At 42.9% G+C, this 22398-nt stretch overlaps 1 protein-coding gene across 1 annotated transcript; it reads right to left on the bottom strand.

Moving 5' to 3' along the window:
* Positions 1-5697: 5697 nt before the first annotated feature.
* Positions 5698-8958, bottom strand: LOC117857938 (putative cytochrome c oxidase subunit 5b-like). Its single transcript, XM_034740865.2, has 6 exons — positions 8687-8958; positions 8522-8601; positions 8355-8405; positions 6507-6573; positions 6317-6396; positions 5698-6213 (listed from the first exon to the last, which is right to left on the bottom strand). Exons 1-6 carry the CDS (start codon positions 8838-8840, stop codon positions 6148-6150), a joined length of 498 nt encoding a protein of 165 aa, XP_034596756.1. The 5' UTR covers positions 8841-8958; the 3' UTR covers positions 5698-6147.
* Positions 8959-22398: the final 13440 nt, after the last annotated feature.

Raw genomic sequence — 22398 nt, 5'->3', positions numbered from 1 at the left:
TTGGAGCAGGATAAAAAGACTGAGCCCTTTCTTTTCTTTTTTTTTCTTTGTTCAAGAGGGGAGGAGAGAAGAATCTCATTAACCTAGTAACCGCCCCATTGCTCGAGTGATCGCTCGTGTGTAACTTTTTTCGATGAAGCAAGATTTATTACATGACTATCGAAATAAGTTATTTTTAATATATAACTACAACTGTTTCGTCTATCAAGACTATCTTCTTCTTTTTAATATATGCAGGTACGATTCGTTTTTCTTTAGAAAAAAAACCAATCTGCCTTTGCACTGAGCAGGTGCACGCGGCCGTTCTGTGCGTGCGTGTGACGACAGCGTGAGAGACCAGGATTAGGGTTTAGGGAGGAGCAGGGTGGGCACACAGAGCACAGCATCAACAGGTCCCAGCAAGGGCCTAGGCCCTACTCCAATTCCTAGCAGCAGGCCGGCTAAGCCATGTCCATGCAGGATCAAGGAGGCATGGATGCATTTGTGTTGGGCAGGGGCACAGAATTGGAATAGATGCACCCTTTCAGAGTGGAGGGGGAACCGGAAATATACAAATATTACTTTCTTTTCCAAAGAAAATATATAAATATTGCTTAGGAACCCCTTTCAGCCGCGCCTAGCTAACCACCCAATTTCTGCTCATCTTGATAAGGAACTAATGCCCACTAATCCGGCACAATTCTTAAATAATGTATATATATAACCTTAATCGAAATGACAAGGAATAAGCATAAGTGTACATTGATTTTCCTATTAATTCCCTGTGAAATGAAGTAAAATAAAATAAAATAAAGGCGGTGAATGTCTCACTGCCTCGGTGGTGAGGAAATGTTCTTGTGGACAAAGAGTAGTACCCCATATTTAGAAGCAAAAGGCGGAATATCTCGCGCCTTTTTCCCCTCTGTGGGATGTTCCTGCAGAAGCTTGTTTTTCACCCTCATGTCCTACTGTGATAAAAAATTACAATGGGTGTAAATGGACACCAGTAGAGAGGTATACATGATCGGTATTTTTCAGTTGAGATAGCATAATGAGCAATTGGACACAAACTGATCAAATTCTTGATAGCTCTGCATATGGGTACTGCTCCACATTTGTACGATAGGAAAATACAGTGAAGAACTATGCAGCTAGAAAGATTCCTGAAATATCTTGAAGGTATCTTCCACATCGATAAGAAACAGCAGATATCTTGGCCAACTTGGTACAATTGCAGGTCCAGTGGCACTGCAAAGAACTGAAGTTTTATTTGGTAAGGTATTCAAGAATTACTAGTACTTACTGAATATATCGTGTGAGTAGCCTTAATCATAGGCATGATGGCATTATTTAGGAATACTTCGATACTGCAGGACAGCAAAATGAACTGCTTAACAGGAAGCATGCATAGGGAACTGATAAACTGACAGCAACACTTAACTGAAAAATGGCACATTGGCAGTAGCTTGGGGATACTACTGTACTGAAGAATTTTCGCGCACCTTCCTGCCCTCTTTCGTACTACTTACATCGCCATTATACCAAATCTCGTCACGTTTACATCGGCACAAATATTCCTGATCAGCGACATGCAAAACAAACTGCTGTTCTGAGGTTCTTGGCTAAAAGGAAAGTGATGCGCCTTTTGCTAATGCTTCAGGGAAGAGGTAGGCTCCGATCCCTTCTCGACGATGCAAATTTAAAACCGATTAAACAAGGGCCTAAGTCAAATCTAAACTACTAGTGACCGCTAAGCGCATATTGCAGCAGAATAATTCAAAGGAATTGCACTCGGTTTTTTCATCTTAAATGTGACAGGTCCACTACATGCTGCAGCAGGAGGAATCATATGCAATCCACCTCTGCAATTTTCTATGCACGGGGATTACCAGCGTGGAGGCAGCTTCAGCTAGATTATATGAGCTATGCCTGGTTTTTGTCCCTATGTTTGCTTGAGACAACAGGTCTTAGCTAAGGTTTCTCACGGAGACAAGGATATTAAGTACCTAATGTTTGCACCTTTCATAGAGGTTATAGACCATGATTGTGTTCTGCCATAGGGCTTGGAGGCTGCATATTCATATCTTTTCCTTATATAGCATAGGTTTTGGTTCTAATCTCAGATGCTCCTATGAAATATAAAGCAACCATAAAGTTTTGGTAAAAATATAATTGTTCGGAAAAGGTTGCACGAGTGAAATATGAACAATTGTCGTTACTAAAAAGCTCACAGTTTGTCAGCTTATGTGAACAGCCATATTTTGCAGAAACCTTCTTCGAACTTACTTTTTTTCCGTAATTATATCCTGCTAATATGTATGTAATATGTATACATACACCAGTCAATTTAGAACCCAGCTGTTCATAAGAAAATTTTGACAACTTATTTTTTCCCCCAAACACCCTGAAAGTAACGTCTCCTCTCCCTTTTTTGTCGATTGCTAGCAAAGGTTGCAAAAACAAGAAATCGAAAAACGTTCGCATAAATAAGAATTTGAAAAGTTAAATATATAATGTTCTGGAAAACTAGATTTGGACCTCTACACACACACACTACTTTTACAAACTTTTACATGTCAATCTGTAAAGTCAATATAAGTGGGCATCAAAGAACAAGATTATAACAATATGTGATCACACTCCAACGCGGTTTCATATAAAAACTTCTTCCTTTCTCACAGAGGTCAGAACATACTGCTGACTGTAGTGTGTTTCAAGCATGCTTCTGATTGCACATACCGTTAGGTACGGTACCCTTGTTCATCATCTCCCACCAAGTAAAACAACGGAAAGATGAGCTACTGTATGATTTGAGTCCACATCAAGGCCTAATCAAAAAAGGTCAACGACCAAATTGCAACAAAGAATGATGCAAAAATAAAGAGAGGTATTTGAGGCTAGCATTGTCTCAAAAAAGAATAATGCCATCTTATAAAGTCTCCAAATTCTCCTGCCGGTTGTAATTACAGGACCTCACCTGAAAATTCTCGAGTAAACCCGTTTCTGTACTTTATTTCCCTTCTTAATTCTGCTGTGTTTCTTTTATGTATTTGATTTTGTACTTTTTATTCAGTGTTAGCACTTTGAGGCATTTGAAAGTCTTTTAGGAAGGAAAAGGAAATTAAAGTGGATTTAGTGCTGAACATATCCTCTGATCAACCTTGAATAATCCAGAACAGAAGTTGTTCCGTTTATCTGGCTTCTTCTGAGCTGTGATAAATGTTCTTGCATGTGGAGGAAAAAAGAACACGGCATCAAAAGCTAAAAAAAAATTATAACATTGTTAGCTTCAAATCCAGCTTTTCACATGCACACACATATAATAATGTTTCAAATAACGGATTTTATTCCATCTTTGGGTGTGGAACCAATCTATGTGAAACTTTTTGTCAGCATCCTGTGAGTTTATTTAATGATCAGAATACCATGAGTTTCAAGCCGCAGAAAAGCCACAGTTAGAGGTTCATTCCGCTTGCAGTAACTCCATCTGGATGCACTGAACAAGCAAAAAAGAAAAGTGAAAAAAAAATTCCAACAGAATATGATGGTGTGTATTAAACCATCGTTTCACACTTTTTTTCACATGAAAGGACCTACGCATGGTGCGCATTTCCATTAATTACTATACCGTCGAGATTGAAGGGGAAAGGAATTTTATCTCGTTTACCACTTAAGTTTCTCTAGTCATTTGAGGTGACAAAATGAAACGCCATGCCTCCTCTGTAAAAGTATATATGAGGCATCCGAAGAGACTATGCGCATACGTAATCCTCCTCTGTCCTCGAATTAATGCCTGAAAGTAACACGGCATGGAAAGGAGAGAGTGGCATTGTCACCATCATCCGATTCAGCAGACGCCGCGGGAATTTCTCTCGTGTTCTTGGCGCCCTTCTTTTCCGCGCTATTTGCCACTATTCTGAATCACTAGAACACTAGCTGGAAGGGTTATGGAATAGGGGAGAATAATTCAGGCACAATAATCCCTTTCTTTTTCCGTTCTCCACTTTTCTTTTTATCGAAAACTCAGAGAATACCATATCCTAGCACAAGATGTCAGTTTCATGTACATCAAAGGAAAGCCCAGTACATACAGCGGCTGAAAAAGGAAGGGATGGGGTAGGTAGAAGGAAGAAGAACATCGGAACAGCTAGACACCATCTCGCAAAGGGCGATCTGCAGAACACTTGAGGCTCGAGAAGTCGCCAAACCTAGTAAAGAATCTGATCTCCTTCATACTGACGACAATTCTGTGCCCGGGCGTCGTGTCGTGCTGGTGTCGCCTTCGCCGCCGGCCGGTGATCTGCCACCAGCGGCGGAGCATGGGCGGAACATTGGCGCTGCCACCTCCACATCATCACCCATTATTCACCTAGAGCATATTTTCAGTTAACGGGCAGCGAGGACGCCGCCTCTAGAGGCAGCTTCGCTCCCAAATCCGGCGTCCCTGTCACATACACGCGGTTGGCATCACCGATCACCTCACCGGCGTAAATTTTTTTTTAAAAAAAAACGAATCATGCACGAGAGCTGCCGATTAAATTAAAAAGAAGAACCTTTGGCCTTTCTGAGATTTTCCGTAGAGCAGGGAATATTGTGGTATAATTTTCGCGATCAAGAATTGCCTTTTGCGGGATAATTCGATCTGTGTAGTGTAGGTAGTATTGGCATAGGGTATCGGACTGTGCGTGAGATGACGTTGGTGCTGTTAAAAAGAGACTTCAGTGAGTGAGGTGGCGATTGGGGAGTATGAAATGCACAGAAGAGTTGCTCTCTCTTTCTCCCCTTTTTGCAATGGCTGAGGGGGGCTGTAACCAGTTGAGCAGACAGGCCAATTAGCAACTCAAATCGGCTACTGCAGCCAGAAAAAAGTATTGCATTGTCGTTCAGATGACACATGATAAAAGAGACCTTTTTTGCGAGAATTGGAAAAGGTGATGGGAAGAATGGAACTAAGATAAGCAGATTACCCACCTTTTTCGCTTTTTTTTCGCAAGCCTTCCCATTCGTCGAAACTGGAATTTTGTTGTGCAACTCATGCTGTCACGACAGGTAATCGACAAGGAACAAGTGATGCAGTGCAGAACCTCTTCCTTTTCTGAATGTTGTGCACTACAGTGTCTCTTGTGCTGCTCAATAGTCAATTGTCGCAACGGTGCTGCTGGTATCTTATTCCAATACAAGGCTGCGTTCTGTTCGTCCAATCTATGCTAACTGAGCTGGCCTTTGGCTCTCTCTGGAAATTCATGGTACGAGTGTACTTTGTACGACATACCTGCAACCATTGACGGAAATACATGACTACTTCAGCATGCATGATTAAAAAAAAGATTGAAGAGACTACGACGATGTAAAACAGGCGGTTAACACGGGTCTCAACTGCTGGTACTAAATTATGCACCATCTCATCTCATGAATCAAAGGTCAAACACTCAACAAGAATGCAGATGGAACGGGGCAGCGAATGACCCAACTGACGTGCCATTTCATTTTGTACAGCAAATGTTACGTACAGCAAAGAGCTAGGGCAGATCACTGCGCACAGCGCACGAAAACACGGCCGGACTGTAGGTAAGGTTATAAACTTATAACCATCGATACCACCATTTGTATTCATGCTTGGTATGATTGACAGCATACGTACCACAAGCTGTACTCGTTACCCGTTTGCACTTGCAAAAGAAAAATGTAGACTGTCACAGAATAGCACGATAATTCGGATAGCAAAAATACGGAAACAATTATTTGTGGGATAAAAATCCGCAACCAGTCACTCTCATAGTCATAAAATCATGGATCACCAGACTCTAGCTTCAAACTTGTCAAAGATTTAGGAGGCCTTTTGTAAACTGCCCGCCACACTAAGCAGAGAAATAGGGCTGTTGCATGACTGAATATAACATGTCCATCACACCCGATGGGCATTAGATAACAAAAGAAAGCAATCTGATGCAGTCATCTTTTATTCGATGATGCTCTGAAAGAAATGCATGGGTCAAATCGCAAAAAGCTTTTGTTTGGACAAAATCCCTAGGTGAAAACTACCACCTGCTTGATGGCCAATTGTCTATTCATAAACAAGGACCCCGTAGAGCAGTCTGGTGCTAGAAAAGAAGTATAGTGAAATCATCTGCCTCATCAAATTCTTGTTTTCAGAACCACGAGGCATCCTTAGTGATGTCCTTCATCATCATCATCATGACCATCTGGATCTCCACCATCACCAATGACCTTAAGCTGCACAAAGCAAGCAACACTATGAGATTAACACGGCACAGAATAGTGCAGAGTGGTAATAAAGTCGTATTTGTGTTAAACAGCAATTTAGCAATTAAATTACCACAAAGTATTGAGAGCAGACTGGACACTCATGTGGCTCATCTTTTTTCAACCAAAACCATACAACATCGTGTTCATCCTCTGCAAATTAAGAAGGTGAGGAAAGGTTAGAAAAACAATTTGTCACACAATTGGTTCACACCTGCCACTTAGTTTAAACAAATGGAAGGCCAAGGACAACACTGACTTACCTCCTTCACCACCAGGGCAACCGACTATCCGCTTGTTGTAGTAGGACTCAATGACAGCTGGTTCCTCCTGCAGTAACAGCATCAAATGAAGCAATGAATAACACAGTGCAGAGTACATGAGAAAGAAGGTAAGAAACTCTTGCTGTTTAGATCCACTGCTAAAGGTGAGAAAGAAGATAGACAGTGAAACTATCTGTATTTGCATCCAGTACCAGATTTACGCAATAAATGGTAAAAAGGCGAGAATGTAAGAAAAAACTAACTCAAGCCATAGAATTGGGATGTATTTGGACCCTTTTTTCTATCTATTAATACAACGATATGCAGTTCTCCTGCATGTTCGAGGAAAAAAAATAAATTGTAAACAAGTACCGTTACCAGGTCTATGAACTACTTTATAGAATGGATATGTAAAATTCTAAAATCAAATAACAAAATCGACAACCAGATCATCCAAAAAAAGGAAGTCAAATGCAAGCCGAGGTACATATATATCATAGCTATTTGATTCTTGTTCTTCAATCTTCATACTTCCAGAAAAGAACATTGTGCAGACAATAAATAGGTGTGTACGAATGCTACAGCACATATAGGGTGGAAGTTAAATCAGTGCACTTGATGTCAAGAGTTACACAAAGAATTTGATATAATACATGTAATATGAATCTAAGAATCTTGATAGCAAGGCTGAGTTACAAATCAAAATGACACAACCATGATGCAGACTTACTTAAAAAAGAGATTTTAAAACTTATGTCGATGGTTAAAACTTTTCCATTGCACTGTTAACTTATCAAGTTTTAGTCCATATAGCATTTTAGAACAGAATGGATTCTGTATATCAGACTCCTATTGTGATTTAAGTATGAGCCAAAGAATTAGTGGTATCAGACGCAGGATTATGACAACACTGTGAAGGTAAGCACCTGTCATTCAAAAGTCATTCTGTTAAAGCATAGACATACAATAGTTCTGAAGTAAGCAAGTGCACCGCACAATTGTATTAATCTGTCATCATTGCAGCATGATTATGAAAAGAACATAGCCCATGGTTATTCCAAAAACAGATAGAAATGGGAAAGGGAACATAAGCATGAGTATACAGCAATTATTTTGAGCCAGTCCAAATACTAACGTAGATATTTTTTTATAACCTCGAAATTGAACTGTATTATTGGTCAGGTAGTAGATATTAAGAAGGCTGCAGCGTTAAAGATAATATATGGTGTCTAACACATGGTAGTTTGAAACAACAATAATCGGTCTAATACGTGGAAAGCAACTTGCTAAAGCAGCCAACCAGGCTCACAGCCTCCCAGCTCGTCACAAAAGTAGCTATTCACAGCCAAGCAATGCTCACAGCCTCCCAGCTCTAGTCATAAACGTAGCTAGGAAAATGTGAATGATTTGCATAATCGCACACAACAGTAGTAACAAAAAAATTCAGTAGAAAACATGGTATGGTAGAGACATGACCAGAAAAGATGAAAAACACAAGCCACAAGATATTGCATGTGACCCCAAATTTTAAAAACAATGTATGATAAATAAGATTAATCATTACTCGAGCGTAGTTCAATCAAACAACAAAGCGTGAATACTGACAACGACGCATCAAGACAACACAACATAGTGCATTTTCCCTAATAATAATGCAATTACCTTGCAGCACTTGCAAGTAATTACACAAATACTATCAATTATCAGAACTATGCATCCGAGACATTTCATTACACTACCAATAAATGAAGCAACTGATTACTCTAATAAACCTAAAAATCGCCTCCATGTATGGTCCCGATCCAAGAACATCTGAAACAACGATCAAATCTACAACCGCCAACTCACCTTGGTACCGAAGGGGCCGACAGGTGCATCCATGTCAAACCGCTTCTTCCCCTGCAAAACCCAGACCAGATCGAGGAATCAGAACCCATTTGCAAGACCCAAATCGGATGCGCATTCCACTCCAACGCCCCTCAACGGGCCCCCGAAAAGGGACCGGACCATCTCACCTGGAGCTCGGCCTCCAGCTCCTCCCGCTCGAGCCCCGTGGCGATGGGCATGACGTCCTCCACCGTCGCCGGCTTGTCCCCTGCAGCACACCCACGCGGCCACCGCCACTCGATCAGCGACGGGCGCCGCCAGGGAACCGAGATCCGGGGGGACGAGATCCTTACCTGAGAGGAGCGGGCTGGTGCGGCGGAAGGCGGCGGCCGCCGAGGAGAGAGGGGCGGCGCGGGCTGCAGAGGAGGCGGGCGCCGCGGGGCTGGAGGCGGCGGCGGTGGCGGCCCGGCGCAGGGTGGGGGCTAGGGTTTGGAGGCGGCGCCACATGGTGGTGGGTGGGGGCGGGGTCCGGCTCTCTCTCGGCGGCGGCGGCGGCGGCGGCGGAAATGGAGATGGGCGCGATCCGATCTGACCCGGAGATGGAGACGGCGAGGGGTGGAAATACTAGGGGACGGGGGAGGGGCTGTTCGGGCGGCGAGTCGAGGAGTGGGTAGTGGTGGTGGTGCGCGTCAAGGTTCGTGCGCGGGTGTGATGGACGGACGGGATCGGGTCGGGGGCCCGCGCGCGTGAGTCGGGGCGGGCGAAGGAGAGCGTGGCGAGGAGACGCGCGCGCGTGAGGTGGCACGTGTGGGAAGTTTGTTGATGGGTTCGAGGAACGGTCGCGATTGGATGGGAACGGGGCTGGGTTGGCAATTGCAATTGGGAATGCCAGAGATCGGAGCATGGCACCGTGCCACCGTTGGAGTATTGGAGGTCATGCCGGAAAGGGCTTCTTTTTCCCTGGAAATGCACACTGCAGAATATCTTTCCTTAAGCAAATGACTTTCGGACGTTTCAGCTCATTTCTTATTGTTTATTCGGTAATTTTAGGGTCAGGACGTCCGATGCTCCCAACAAAAAAAATCGGACGTCCCAACCCAGCAACAGTGTTGCTGTGGGAATTTTTAAAGTGTGATTTTGTTGCGACAGGCACGTGATGATGTTGCAGCATGGAAGACCCTCCAACCCCAAGGATGGATGTTGCCGTGGGAATTTTTTGTGTGTATTTTTATTGCGATAGGTGTATAGTGATGTCGCAAGGGATTTCGGTTAATATGTGATGTTGATGTGGTTATTTTCGGGATGTTAGAAGTGTGACGGGAAGTTTTGACGACTATCTTGGAATGTTGCAAGGATTTATTTTAGATGTTTCAATAGTTATTTTTCCATGATACACCTTTCTAGTCTAATTAACTAATTATATTTATTTCACTGATATTTTCAATAAAAACGTACTTTCAGAATGTTGCAATAGTAATTTTAATATGTTACGACTATATTTTTTAAAATGTTGCAAAGTAAATCATGATGTTGCAAACTTTGTTTTCACGTGATGTCATTCTCTGTGGATGTTTTATGAAACATGGTGTCATGTTATGGCGGGAATTTTCTATACCTGAGTCGAACGATAGAGTCATTTTTATACACATCTTTTTAGTGTTCCAGATAGTAGTTTCTAATATTGCAGAAGTTCATTTTCACTATTGCGATGGAATGTCCGATGAAAAAATTCCCATCGGACGTCTGGGTGCTAGTAGCTCCGTTGTTTATTTTGCTTATTAGATTTGTGCTCAACAGTGAATAGCCTTCACCTTCAATTTTTAAGTACGAATCCAATTTATATGATTGTGTGATACTGTTCACGCCCTCCCGTTGCATTGCTTACTTTGAAATCCCTTTGTCCTATTTAGATAAAGTGTATTCATCCAAATATATATGTTTATTGTGGCGGCGTGTTCGTACAAGTACATTGGATTGTATTTGTCAGTGCTTATACACGATGGATTAGCCACGCGTGATTTTTTTCCTAGTATCATACCCTAATCACTAATCCCTGTCCTTTTTCTCTGAGCTGACACTAAGTTTTTCTTCGAGTTTGTTCTTACCCTACATTTCCAGCGTATTATTATTCTTTGATCTGCTCCCACCTAATTCCTTATAGACCACTTTGTCTTCATGACAAAATCATTTCCTTACAAGAGCACCTATCTCTACACCAATGCCTCTCATTTCGCCTTTATGAATGACTTTTCCTTTTACAAAACATAGAGTAGAAAAACACGTACAATGTACAAAACACGTACAATGTACGCACTCATCTCTATCACTATAAGAAACTCAGGTGAGCTGTGACAGGCTATGACATAGCAAAGCTATTATTTTGTTGTATATCAACATTATTCCATACAAGAGATACAAGAAAATATCTTTCCACCAACGGCCCCTAGAGATATGGCCCTACTCTTTGGCCCACTAGCAAGAGGTACCTCCCCCATATTTTGGATAGGGGTCCTCTGAAGTACATCTCCCTGCGGTTGAGTCACTGGCATGTGGGTCCAGATCCACACGTCAGTGATACAGCTGCAGATGCAACTACTTCGAAGGAATCCTATCGCATATTTTAACCTTTTACAAGCTAATGGCTCTAGTCTCCTATATTGTAAAACTTGTTCTAGGACCGATCAATCCCATGCATACAAAGCTTAGCTTGTTCATCACTCTTAAGTCTTACTAACTCACTCTCACCCTCTATCTTTCATTCCTTCACATCAAGCTTAGATGCCGCCACCGTCGTGGGGATCCCCATGTCCTAAACCTAGCTAGCAAAGGGCATTAGCATAAGTAAAATTGGCGACACAGAACCAAGTCACTCTCATATTGATATTTTTAGTTGATATTTTTAGGTGAATTTCATATGTATAGTTAAATTCCCCCAAATGCAATGGGAGCTAGCTAGCACATTGGCTTAGATTCTACTCCCTCCATCCCAAATTGTAGGTTATTTTAGTATTTTTTAATTCATAATTTTTGCTATGCACCTAGACAGATACTATGTCTAGATATATAGTAAAATCTATGGATCTAAAGATGTCAAAACTACCTACAATTTGTGAAGGATGGAGTATAATCTAATATATTTTGTAGCATCTTTAAGATGGTTATAGGGTGAAGAAGGCTAATACATTCATTTTTCACAATCTAACCAACCTCCATCCCTTATAAAAAAAGAAAAAGTATATTTTTCATCCTCATGTATTGCAAAAGTGTGATATTCATCCCTCATGTTTCATTTGGTGCAAATTAACCCCTTAACTAACCAAATCGGTGCATTTATCATCCTAACTTTATTTAATGATGGTTTAGGATCATATAACATCGGTTTAGGCCATGTAATCATCTTACTAATCACTGCTTAGTCATGTCTAATGTTGAATCAAAAGTTTGGTGTGAATTAGTTTCGTCAAATTTTCCGATAAAATCTTTATGGGTAGCCAATTTAGAGGATTTACTTATTTTTTTGGCAAGCTTTCTGTCTTCGGCTCGGCATATTACACTAAGTAGTGATTAGGCATATGGTTACGTGGCATAAACCAGATGGTACTAAACCATTGTTAAACTAAGGTAGGAAGATAAATGCACCAATTTAGTTAGTTAAGGGGTTGATTTGCACCAAATGAAACATGAGATATGAATATCACACTTTAGCAATGCTTGGGGGATAAAAAAATACACTTTTTCATGTAAAAAACCCAACCTCCATCTCTTCTAGGAGGACAAGAAACATAGAAATTAGATTTGTCGCTGTTGACTTTTTCTTACCATGTTTGACCATTCATCTTATTAAAAAAATTATTACAAACATAAAAAAGATAAGTCATACTTAAAACACCTATAATGGTAAAGTAAGTCACAAATAAAATAGATGATAAAATAAGATGAATGGTCATACATTATGATCAAAAGTCAACAACGACAAATATTTTGATACAGAGGTAGTATTTGCTATTGCATGACCTCATGTTGTGCTACATTTTGACTTCTATTTCAATTTGTTTTTTATTTTTGCTAATTTCTCAATACTTGCAATGATGCACGTGCAGCACGCACGTGTCTAAATTTCAGTATTCAACGATCTAAAATCAAGAAGATTTTTAAATTGCAAATTAAGAAGTTATTCGTGTCTGTTCATGTTCCAACCAGATTTGGAGAACAATACTGAGATGATTGAGAAAAAAAACAAATACTTTGGGACCAGGTAAATCACATTATCAGACTAACATGAATTATTTGGAGGTGATAACTCTTTCTTTTGTTCTTTTCCAATTTGTTTACTTTTTTTTAAAAAAAAGGGGCATTGCATTCCGATGTTCAGATTAAAACCACGTCCTCAACACATGAAAACCGACCCACCAACCAAATCAATCCAGTGGGCCAGCAACAAGCAGCGCTCACAAGAAATTTTTAAACGTATCAAATCACTGTGCCTTAAAAACATTAAACGTTACCCTTCAAAAAAAACATTAAACGTGACGAATTGACGGTCTTGCTCATAGACTCGTAGTTTTTTCTCACAAAAAAACTACAACATCGATCAATTAGTGCAATTAGTCACAGATGTGCACTGAAGAGAGTAGAAATTGGACAGGAGCCAGTAGGAACCCGGAAGGTATCTTTGGCAGACTGAACGTCGCATCTGATCTTTGGCAGACTGAACGTCGCATCTGATCTTTGGCAGACTGAAGTCTGAACGTTGCTTGAGTGGTGCTCGAATGGTGTGGCTCAGATGCGTGCATGAGGCAAGGAAGCATCTGGCGTCATTGCTCTCTTTGGCCACGTGCATCTCTCACAGATTAACGAATCAAACAACAGGGAAGAGAAGAACACCTCCATCCGTAGCTGATCCACGCGTAGTGCTGCTGCATGCTGAATTGCTGATCCGCGCGTAGCGCTGCTGACGCAGCGGGCGGATGTGCTCGGCCACGCCGAGCTAGCATCGGACGAAGATGCCGTTCGGATTTGGGAAAGCCGGGATGTACACCTTTTGTTGTCGCCACTGCCGATCGTTGTACCGGCCACCGCTATGACGCTCGATCGAACGATCGCACAGCGGGCGGGGACATGGACGTGATACGTAACGCTCCGAGAAGAAGATGATTCCCACACTGCCTTGAAGCGGACCCCTATCGCCGCGCGCTCCTGCTCCGCGGCCCGGAGCGGCTCCGCGAGAGCTGCCAGGAGAACGCCGCTCTCCCCGCGGCATCCGCCCAGAGCTCGCCAAGCCGCGCCTCGGGCGGGAGCGGGCCGGGAAGCGAGCGGCATGAACTCGGAGGGGGCGGGAATCCGTTTGGCCGCCCATGGATTTAATTTACTGGAGGATAGAGAGGCGGCGCCGCGGCAGGAGTCTCGGTCGCTCGGGGCCGATTCGGGCGAGGGGACTGGGAGTCTGGGAAGAACCGGAGCGTGGAGGAAGAGAGAAGGGAGGGGGTTGGTTGGGGCGGTGCGATGCGGATTGGGAAGGGAACGGGCGAACGGCGCGATGCGGGTCATGCGGGGAAGCCGCGGGTACAGCGGGCGGGTAGAAGCATCGTGACGTGAGAAAAAAACGTTTTTGGGCGGAAACATCACCCAACTCGCGAATTTGATGAGAAAAAAACGCATGGTGGATCCAGTGCGAGGGATCCGGTTATCCCAATTTTGACGTGAAAGATTTTCAATTATTTTTGATTTTTATAATATCTATACTATAATGAGCAAGCAAATTGAAAACAATTCTCATCTAGAATTACACCCCTTATACCTTTATATACCTTTTTATAGAGGACCCACTTGTCAGGCTAGGAGGGTAACGAAAAGGTGTAACGAAGGGTGGGAGCGCGAAAAAAATGGATGATAGAAAATGATTTTACCAAAAACCTCTAGTTTTTCTCACCTTTCTTTTCTCGTTACCTCTCCGTGTGTACCCTCTCATGCGCTCCTTATTTTTTTTACCGATGTCTCCTTCCTTTTCCACGCTCTGCCGTTCCACAAATCCATGATTTTCTCCGTGGTTTCCTTCCTTTACACGCTCTTGATTGATTGATAGCCTTCCTATTGAGAGCCTTTAATTTAATTTCGTTCCTAATTTTTCTCCATAGTCTCCTTCCTTTTTCATGCTATGCTGTCACGCGACTCCATAATTTTCTTCGCGATTTCTTTCCTTTACATGCTCTTGATTGATTGGTAACCTTTGTATTGGGAGCCTTCCTTTTAAGAGTTACTTTAATTCCATTCCTAATTTTTCTCCATGGTCTCCTTCCCTTTCCATACTCTGCCGTCCCACGACTCCAAGATTTTCTCCGTGGTTTCCTTCCTTTTTACACGCTCTTGATTGGTAGACTTCCTATTGAGAGCCTTTAATTTATAGGCACAGCTATGGCAAATTCTCTCTTACATCCAAGTCTCCTTCTTGCTTCATGTCCTCCTTCCACCGAGGGGCTATCACCAAACCTCCACGCCCTCATGCCGGAACTCAATTGAGATTAAAGGGCTACTGCTCTTTCCACCGAGGACTATTGCCGGACTTCCACGTCCTGGTGGTGGAACTACATGCTGGAACTCAAATGGCTGCCGGCCCCTTTTGATCAATTTTGCAACCGCCCCGCGAAGGAAGGCTGTTGTTGCAAGATCACCACGGCAATCAGGTAAGGCCCTAAACCTTCGCCTTCTTCCTACTATATAAGGTACTACTGCATGTTTGATCATGTAATTTCACGATGTGATGATTCCATATGTTCTCTGCCCTAGATCGCAATGAAACATTATCAGATTGATAATCCATTATGTTTGTGTACAACTCCAAAATGTCTAGATGTCTGAGAGTGATAATCCATGATGTTTTGAGTTCATGACATTATATGCATTATACATGAATCCGTCAATCCCTATTTCTTGTGTTTATGCGGCTGACTTTTTGCCGTTACGTATTATTCCATTATCATTGCATCATGTTACCTGGGTTGCTCTACAAATAATGATAAATTCTTTTTTTACATGCCGACAGTATATACATCCATCGGATATTTCATTACATGATATCTGATCAAGATGGGTTTTCGAGCCGTGCTTGGAGATGCGACGAACACACACGTAAGTGAAGCATTGATCCGTAATGTTAAGAGACCTAGAGAAGGTATCTAATCTTTGGTTGAATCCCAATGTTCTGGTTTCATCTTTGGTTGAATCCCAATGTTCTAGTTGCACATAACATATTAAAGAGACTTATCCATGTATCCTTTTGAGCGCAGGTGAAAATGATGATGATGCAGAACGTAAGCAGCAGAAAGCAAGGGAACGATATGCAAATATGACATTGGAGAAGAAGGCTGAGCGGAATGCAAAAACAAGGGAAGATTATCAGCATAAAAAGATGGAGAGACAATCAAGCAATGGCATGCTGGAACCTCTCAGACAATCAGGCAGTGTCATGCATGAACCTCTGGGAGAACCATCTTGTGATGAACCACCCATGGGACAACCAGGCAATATCTTATACATTCGTTAAAAATTATGAGTCAGTATGGTAGGATCCTTAAGTTATGATATAGTTTTTTTTTACTTTCATAGGGATATCTCATGATATTGGATCGGGTGATGTTGGGATTGGCTTAGTAGGAACCCCAGCTATACAAGACCACCGAGAACTTATCATATACTACCAGCTAACGTCTCTGTATCATGTCTGATAGTAGTACCTTGACATGATGTTCAATAGTTTTTTTAATTGATGTCTTTAAGCATTTACGATTTGCATCCCAGATCTTGATGAGGTGCCTCTGGATGTTGTGGGATTGGATGGAGTCAAGGAAATGGATGATGAGAGAAGGCAAATATTGAATTGTCAAGGAGAAGTAAGCAACGTGGGTGTACAAACATCTGACTTCGCATTTACTGGTATGGCTTATATGAAACCGTTGTAGCCCTAGCGTATGATCATACACGCAGGATATCACCTCTAACAATAGGCATGTATATTTATATATTTGAAGATGTACCAGTGATCAGCACTGTCCCTCATGATGTGTCTCTACAAGATTTGAGAGTGGAGGAAAGCATGGAAAAGGAGGGGCATACATTTGCCTCATTGTCAACTGATAAGAAAAGCGTGAGGAATGCTAAAAGAAGAGCAAATTACCATCGCTCGAAGTGCCAGGAAGAGGCAATCTGCCTCGACGTAGAAACACCTAATCTCTCCTTCATTGGTACGCATGTTCATTTTTGCCTATAAATTTGATGAATTTAATTTGATGGAGTTCCGACGACTTGTAATTATGCTAATTTTGTGTTACAAGCAGGAGAAATTGGAACTACACAATCTGTGGTAACGGCAAACGTTGCAACTCCAGATCCAGGTTTGAAATTGTACTATCTATGTTTAAAATTTTATTTAAGCACATGGATGTGCATATATGTTTTTTTATAAGGTGATGTAACGTCCGTAAAACTCATCAACCAAAATCACTCGCTAAAAATTTCTTTCAAACTTTTTCTTTCACCGCTTGAGCTCCCTAAAATCCAGTTTTCCCGGCGAGTTCGCCATCCCAGCATCGAAGTTGACCGTCGTCCGTCCAGTTTCCGTTTTTTTCCTCTCCATGAGTCACGCCGCGTGCTGGACGTAAGACTACCGCGCATGCTCGCGACCATTCCCGCAATCGCCGCTGCTTCTCTATTTTCTTCTTCCCATTTCCTTCCCCCTTTTCTTTCGTTTTTCTCCCTTTTTCTTCTCTTCCTTATTTCCCTTCTTTTCTTTTTTTTCTTCTCCCTTCCTTTTTCTTTTTCTTTTTCCCTTCCTCTCTTTTCTCTTTCCTAGCCGCACGCAAGCTTTTTCTTTTTTTTTTCTTTCCTGGCCGCTCCCTAGCTCCTAGCATGCATGCGCTGACTCCTTTTCCCTAGCCACCTACGCCTGCCCCAGGTCCACCTACACCGCTCCCTGGCTCCCCAGCGCTAGCCCTCCCTCTGCCGCACGCCACCTCCTACTATCCCTGGCTCCTGCGCCTGGCCCCCCCGGGCCCATGCCTGCCTCCTCTACTGCTCGCATAGCACCGCACAACACACCCCCGCGCTGGCCCCTACACACGCGCCACCGCGTGACCCCGCTCCTTCCAGCTCACGCACGCGACGCGCAGCTGCCTGCAGTACCGCACCGCACTCCGTCCAGGCTTTGCCTCCCGTGTCGCCGTGCCCTGGCCTCGTAGCGCCACCGCAATGCCTCGCTCGCCACCCAGGCATGTGCCCCTAGCCCGTGCTCACCGCGCCCACGCCCTCGCCTCCCCAACTCGTCGCGACGCCGCATCGTGTGGCCGCGGTCACCGCGCCCGACTCGCCTCAACGCCGCCGCGCCGCGCCAACAGCTCGCCGACAGCGCGTGACTACGCCGTCCACGCGCATCGCTGCTCGAGCATGCCATTGCGTCCCTGTTCGCCTCGCTGCACGAGCCCAGCCCCGCCACACCGCGCACGCGGAGCTCCACCTCACCACGCCACCGTCTTGTGCTTTGTCCTGTGCCCGAGCATCCCGGTCGCCATTAACTTCACCATTCCTGTGCGCCGCCCAACGACAGCCCCTCCCCCTCACCTCCGACCTATAAAAGGACCTCCGCTCCACTCTCGACTCCACCATCGAGCTTCCCAACCAACTCCCCTCGCTCCCGTGCTTCCAGTGCCGTTCCCGCAGTCTCCCGCTTGCCGTCGTGGAGCCACCTCCATGAGCCGCCCAGCTTGAGGTTAGGAGAGGAATCGAATCCCCTCGGCCTTCTCTCCATTTTTCCCCACTTTCCGGCTGACGCTGTGCCCCGACACCGCCTCTCCCCAACCGCGTCGCCCCTCCTGTTCTTCCTCGCGAGACATTCTGCCTCGAGGAAGAAGAAATGTTGTTTTGCATTTTCACCCATCTGATTTTTCCTTTTCGCATCTAGACCCTCCCACCTCTCTCAAATTTTCTTCAGAGATCAGCCCCTCCACCTCCCAAAAATAATTACAAAGAAGTCCCTGGTCCTCGCAGATTGGTCCTAAGCCCTGTTTTAACCCCTAAATACACTGTTATCTCGTCATTTCATGCACCAAACTTCCTCCAATGAACCTCAAATTCGACCACGTCATTCTTAAATATATTTCCACCGAGTCATCTACGAAATCCCACAAAATACTCCTCATTTCACATTTTGAGTCGCTCCCTCCCTTCGAGCTCAACGGGTAAAAACTTTATCGTCTCTAACTTATTGTGCGCTTGCTTGTGTGTGCTAGATCGCGCAGTGACCGCGGAGGTTCCCGAAGAGGAGCTTGAAGCCCAGTACCGCGAGCCGGAGCTTGAACACCCGTATCGCGAGCAGGAACTCCCGGAAGGCTTTGAGGACAGCAAGTCCAATCTCATCCTTTGATGCATATTTATCCCAGTTTTTCAAACACAACCTATTGGCCTGTTTTATAAAATTGCACATTGTTTTATTGCTGAAACATGATTGGATAGCCACCTCTTGATTGTTATGATTATTCCTTGATTGTCATATAATTATCTCGAAATATGATTTGCTCTGTTTGGATGATAATTACTGCTAGAATGCTTAGGACCTTATTAATCAATTTAATCTTGACTACAATATGTTTTGTTAACGAATAAATGTGTGAGTGTTTTTAAAAGGGAAAATGGATTTTCGAAAAAAAGGAAAGAAATGCTTAGATGAGATAGATGGATGTTTCTTGTGTGAAATACCAATAAGTTGGGCTCGTACCTTTGTGGTTGAGCAAGGTTGGGAGATATCCATCTTTTCACAATTAAGGACCGAGTTGATGTGTCATCTTACCTAACCCAATCATCGTGCAACCACTTGACCGTTGTATGCGGCAACGACTTAGCATAAATTCCACTAGCTAGTCTGTTAGCCATCAGAAGAGCTGGTGAGCAACGGGAGACCATGGAGAAGGAGTAAGAACTGTGTGAACTTAGATCCCAGTTGAGACCTCATTGGTAGGTCATTAAATCCTTGGTTGCTTCCGTGTTGGCTAGTCAGGCTTAACTAAGGTGGGTAATAGCTTTGATAGGATGTGCACCGACACTAAGGTGATCGTGCTGCGGTACCCTACTTGTGGGTAAAGTGTATAACCTCTGCAAAGTTAAAACCTATCCGGGTAGCCATGTCCACGGCATTGGACGAGTTACAACTTGGTCACATAACTAGTTCTTGGAGATGGATGGTTTTCATGGTGTGTGTTAGATTTTGGAAATGTCCGGCAGTTGTGCCCTGAGCAACTGCGGACGGGGAGTCCGGTAGCATTAAAACTGGGATCCTTGGTGTAGGATCAACCCCACTTAATGTTTTGGATATTAAATAAATGCTTTATAAAAACTCTTTTGAAAATGAACCCTTGCACGTGTTGAAAATCTAGATTTTATTTCAAATAATCCTTAGCCTTATCAATGAATTATCCTGTGCATATTATTGATTGTATCCCCCTCCATGGATGGGGTTGGACTTGTTGAGTATTTTTGTACTCACCCTTGTTTTGTTGCTTCAGAGGAAGACCTGGACTTTATCGCCGAGGATTTCGAGTAGGAGGTCGCTTCCGCACCCAACGCTGTCTGTGGTATTAGCCTTTGCAGAATGTTTCCGCTGCCGTGTAGTTCCGAGTGCTGTCTCTTGATAGTAGCTTGGCTCGCTGCTGTTATTTATTTACTTATCATTTTGGTGTGGCTTTCATGCCCACTCCCTCGGAAGTTGTTCGGTTTATGAACCATCTATTGAATAAATGTGTTATCAGCCTACTGAGACTGATATTTGTATCATATTTAGTCTCTACTTATGTAGGGACGCTTCAGGTGACAACATATTGGAGTAGAGGTGTCTCTGGAGGAACTAAAGAGGTTAAGAGAAAGGAAAAGATATGTTGAATGACTTTGAAAGACAACAGAAAATATTAAAAAATAACAATGGACGGCACAATAAAATTTCTAAACAAGGTACTATATTCTAGCTATTTTCTCAAATTCCATTAATTGTTTTATACTATATAAATTATATATTGTTCCATTTTTAGGCGAATGTTTCAGATATAGGGTTACAGACCCCTATTGGAACATTGCAGTCCGCGGTAGCCCAGTTGGGGTCTTGTCCAAGAACAAGGGGTTCTATTAATAATGAAAATGCCGAAGCAAACCAATCTGGTTTATGGGAACCAAACAATCCATTGCACGGAATAGAAGGTAACTTTAAATCACTTGGTCCTGCCTATGATTTTCATTGTACGATGATTGTATCCCAATTAATATATTGTATTCTATTTTGCAATGAAATAGAGAATGATTTAGATAAGATGGATCCTGACCAAGAAGCAGATGACAAGTTAGATGATGATGAAGCGAGGGTATTTTACCAATAAGGTACGTTATATATTATTGAAATGAATGTAACTTTCCTCTCTCAATAAGATGGTTTATAATTAATTATTGGTCTGTGGTAGATATCCATTACGAGTATTATAGAGATCCGGACATGGCTTCTAAGGGTCTTGACCCATTTGATGGAGTGTACATGAACCTTCCTAAGAAGCATCATGTGTTGAAGAAGGTCAAAAACTGTGAGTTCTACAATGCTAAGAAGTTCCCTGGTGAAGGACCTGCTTTTTGTTGTAGGAATGGGATGGTCCACATATATATCCTAGAAGTTCCGTCGGAGCTTCGTCGGTTATTTATGAGTCAAACGGACAAGGATGCAAGGTATTTCAGAAAGCACATACGATACTTCAACTGACATTCCTCTTTCACTAGCTTCAGGGTTTCCATTGATTGGCATCTCGCGTCTGCAAGAGGTACTGGTGTGTATACCTTTAAGGCACATGGCCAGATTTACCATAAGCTCAATCCACTTGTGCCGGGTGGGAAAGGGCCATGCCATATGCAGCTCTCATTTATGACACGGATGATAGTATTGCTCATCATGTTAAGAGATCCCCTAATCTTGATGAGAACCTGATCCGCTTGATCCATGGTATTTTATGGGACAATCTGTACGTCCAAGTGTTCACGAGCCTAGGTACTCTTACAAATATTCAAGAGTACACGATTGAGCTAAATACCAAGATTTCTGTTGATGAGAGGAGATATAATGCACCCAAAATGGAGCAGATTGCGGCTATCTGGGTCGATGCCAATGACTCTCTGCACAGGTTCTCCCGAAGCATTGTGATATATGGAAAATCAGATGATCCACACTATATTAGGGCGTACCATGGCTGTTACGACCCATTGGCATATCCTTTGTTTTTCCCTGGTGGTGAGACTGTCTAGGAGGACAAGACGATAGAGTTTCGAGTTCCACAACCATCAAAGCCAAAGCGGAAGTATACTAAGTGTAAGAGGAAAGGTATGCGTATTCCACCTTTGTTTCGTACTTCGTCCATATTTTCATTGCACTCACTGTATGAAATCTGATGATTTATGCTATAACATAGATGGAACTGAAGTCGATGTGGGTGACCGTACAAACAATGACCACTGTGTTGTGCAAGGACATACAAAAAGAGCCGCTCGTAGTATTTACTATTTTTCATGTGCTTTCATACACACTTCACTTCGCTGTATTTGTAGAGTATCTATTTACTTTTGCCTCATAGATCCACATATTGATGAAGCAGATGACACGGCATATGGTGACTACATCAATGAGGAAGGTGTGTATGCAGATGTGCCAGATTATATAGTTCGCAAATCTAAGATTGAAAAGTAAGATGACGATTCGATTTTCCATAATGTTATAGGAGGTGGTCATGATAGTGATAATGAGGAAAACTTGTACGACGATGTTGAGGGCCTAGGTACGAGTTTTAGATCATTTGCATCTATTATAAAATGCTGGAAAAGATTGAAGATGGATTGTTTTACCTAATAAATATGTTCACATATATATTTGTTTTAGACACCGGAGGATCACGTCTTTATGTCAGTGCGAGGGAATACAAGTGTTACAAGCTGCAGATCCATGAAGGACAGTTCAACATGTTCTTTCATGCTGGGCGTCTTTTCCAACATTTGTTGGTTG

The sequence above is a fragment of the Setaria viridis genome, chromosome 5, assembly GCF_005286985.2.
Source record: "Setaria viridis chromosome 5, Setaria_viridis_v4.0, whole genome shotgun sequence".
Classification (NCBI taxonomy): domain Eukaryota; kingdom Viridiplantae; phylum Streptophyta; class Magnoliopsida; order Poales; family Poaceae; genus Setaria; species Setaria viridis.
Note: the sequence above shows the minus strand (reverse complement) of the source record. Positions and strands in the feature narration are given on the sequence as shown.

What these genes read in the sequence shown, in the direction of transcription:
- LOC117857938 (XM_034740865.2), bottom strand. Translation starts at nt 8,840, where the DNA reads ATGTGGCGCCGCCTCCAAACCCTAGCCCCCACCCTGCGCCGGGCCGCC. An exon ending in TCGGCCCCTTCGGTACCAAG is followed by an intron (nt 6,574 to 8,354) that starts GTGAGTTGGCGG and finishes CTGTTACTGCAG; the next exon opens with GAGGAACCAGCTGTCATTGA. An exon ending in TCTGCTCTCAATACTTTGTG is followed by an intron (nt 6,214 to 6,316) that starts GTAATTTAATTG and finishes TGCTTTGTGCAG; the next exon opens with CTTAAGGTCATTGGTGATGG.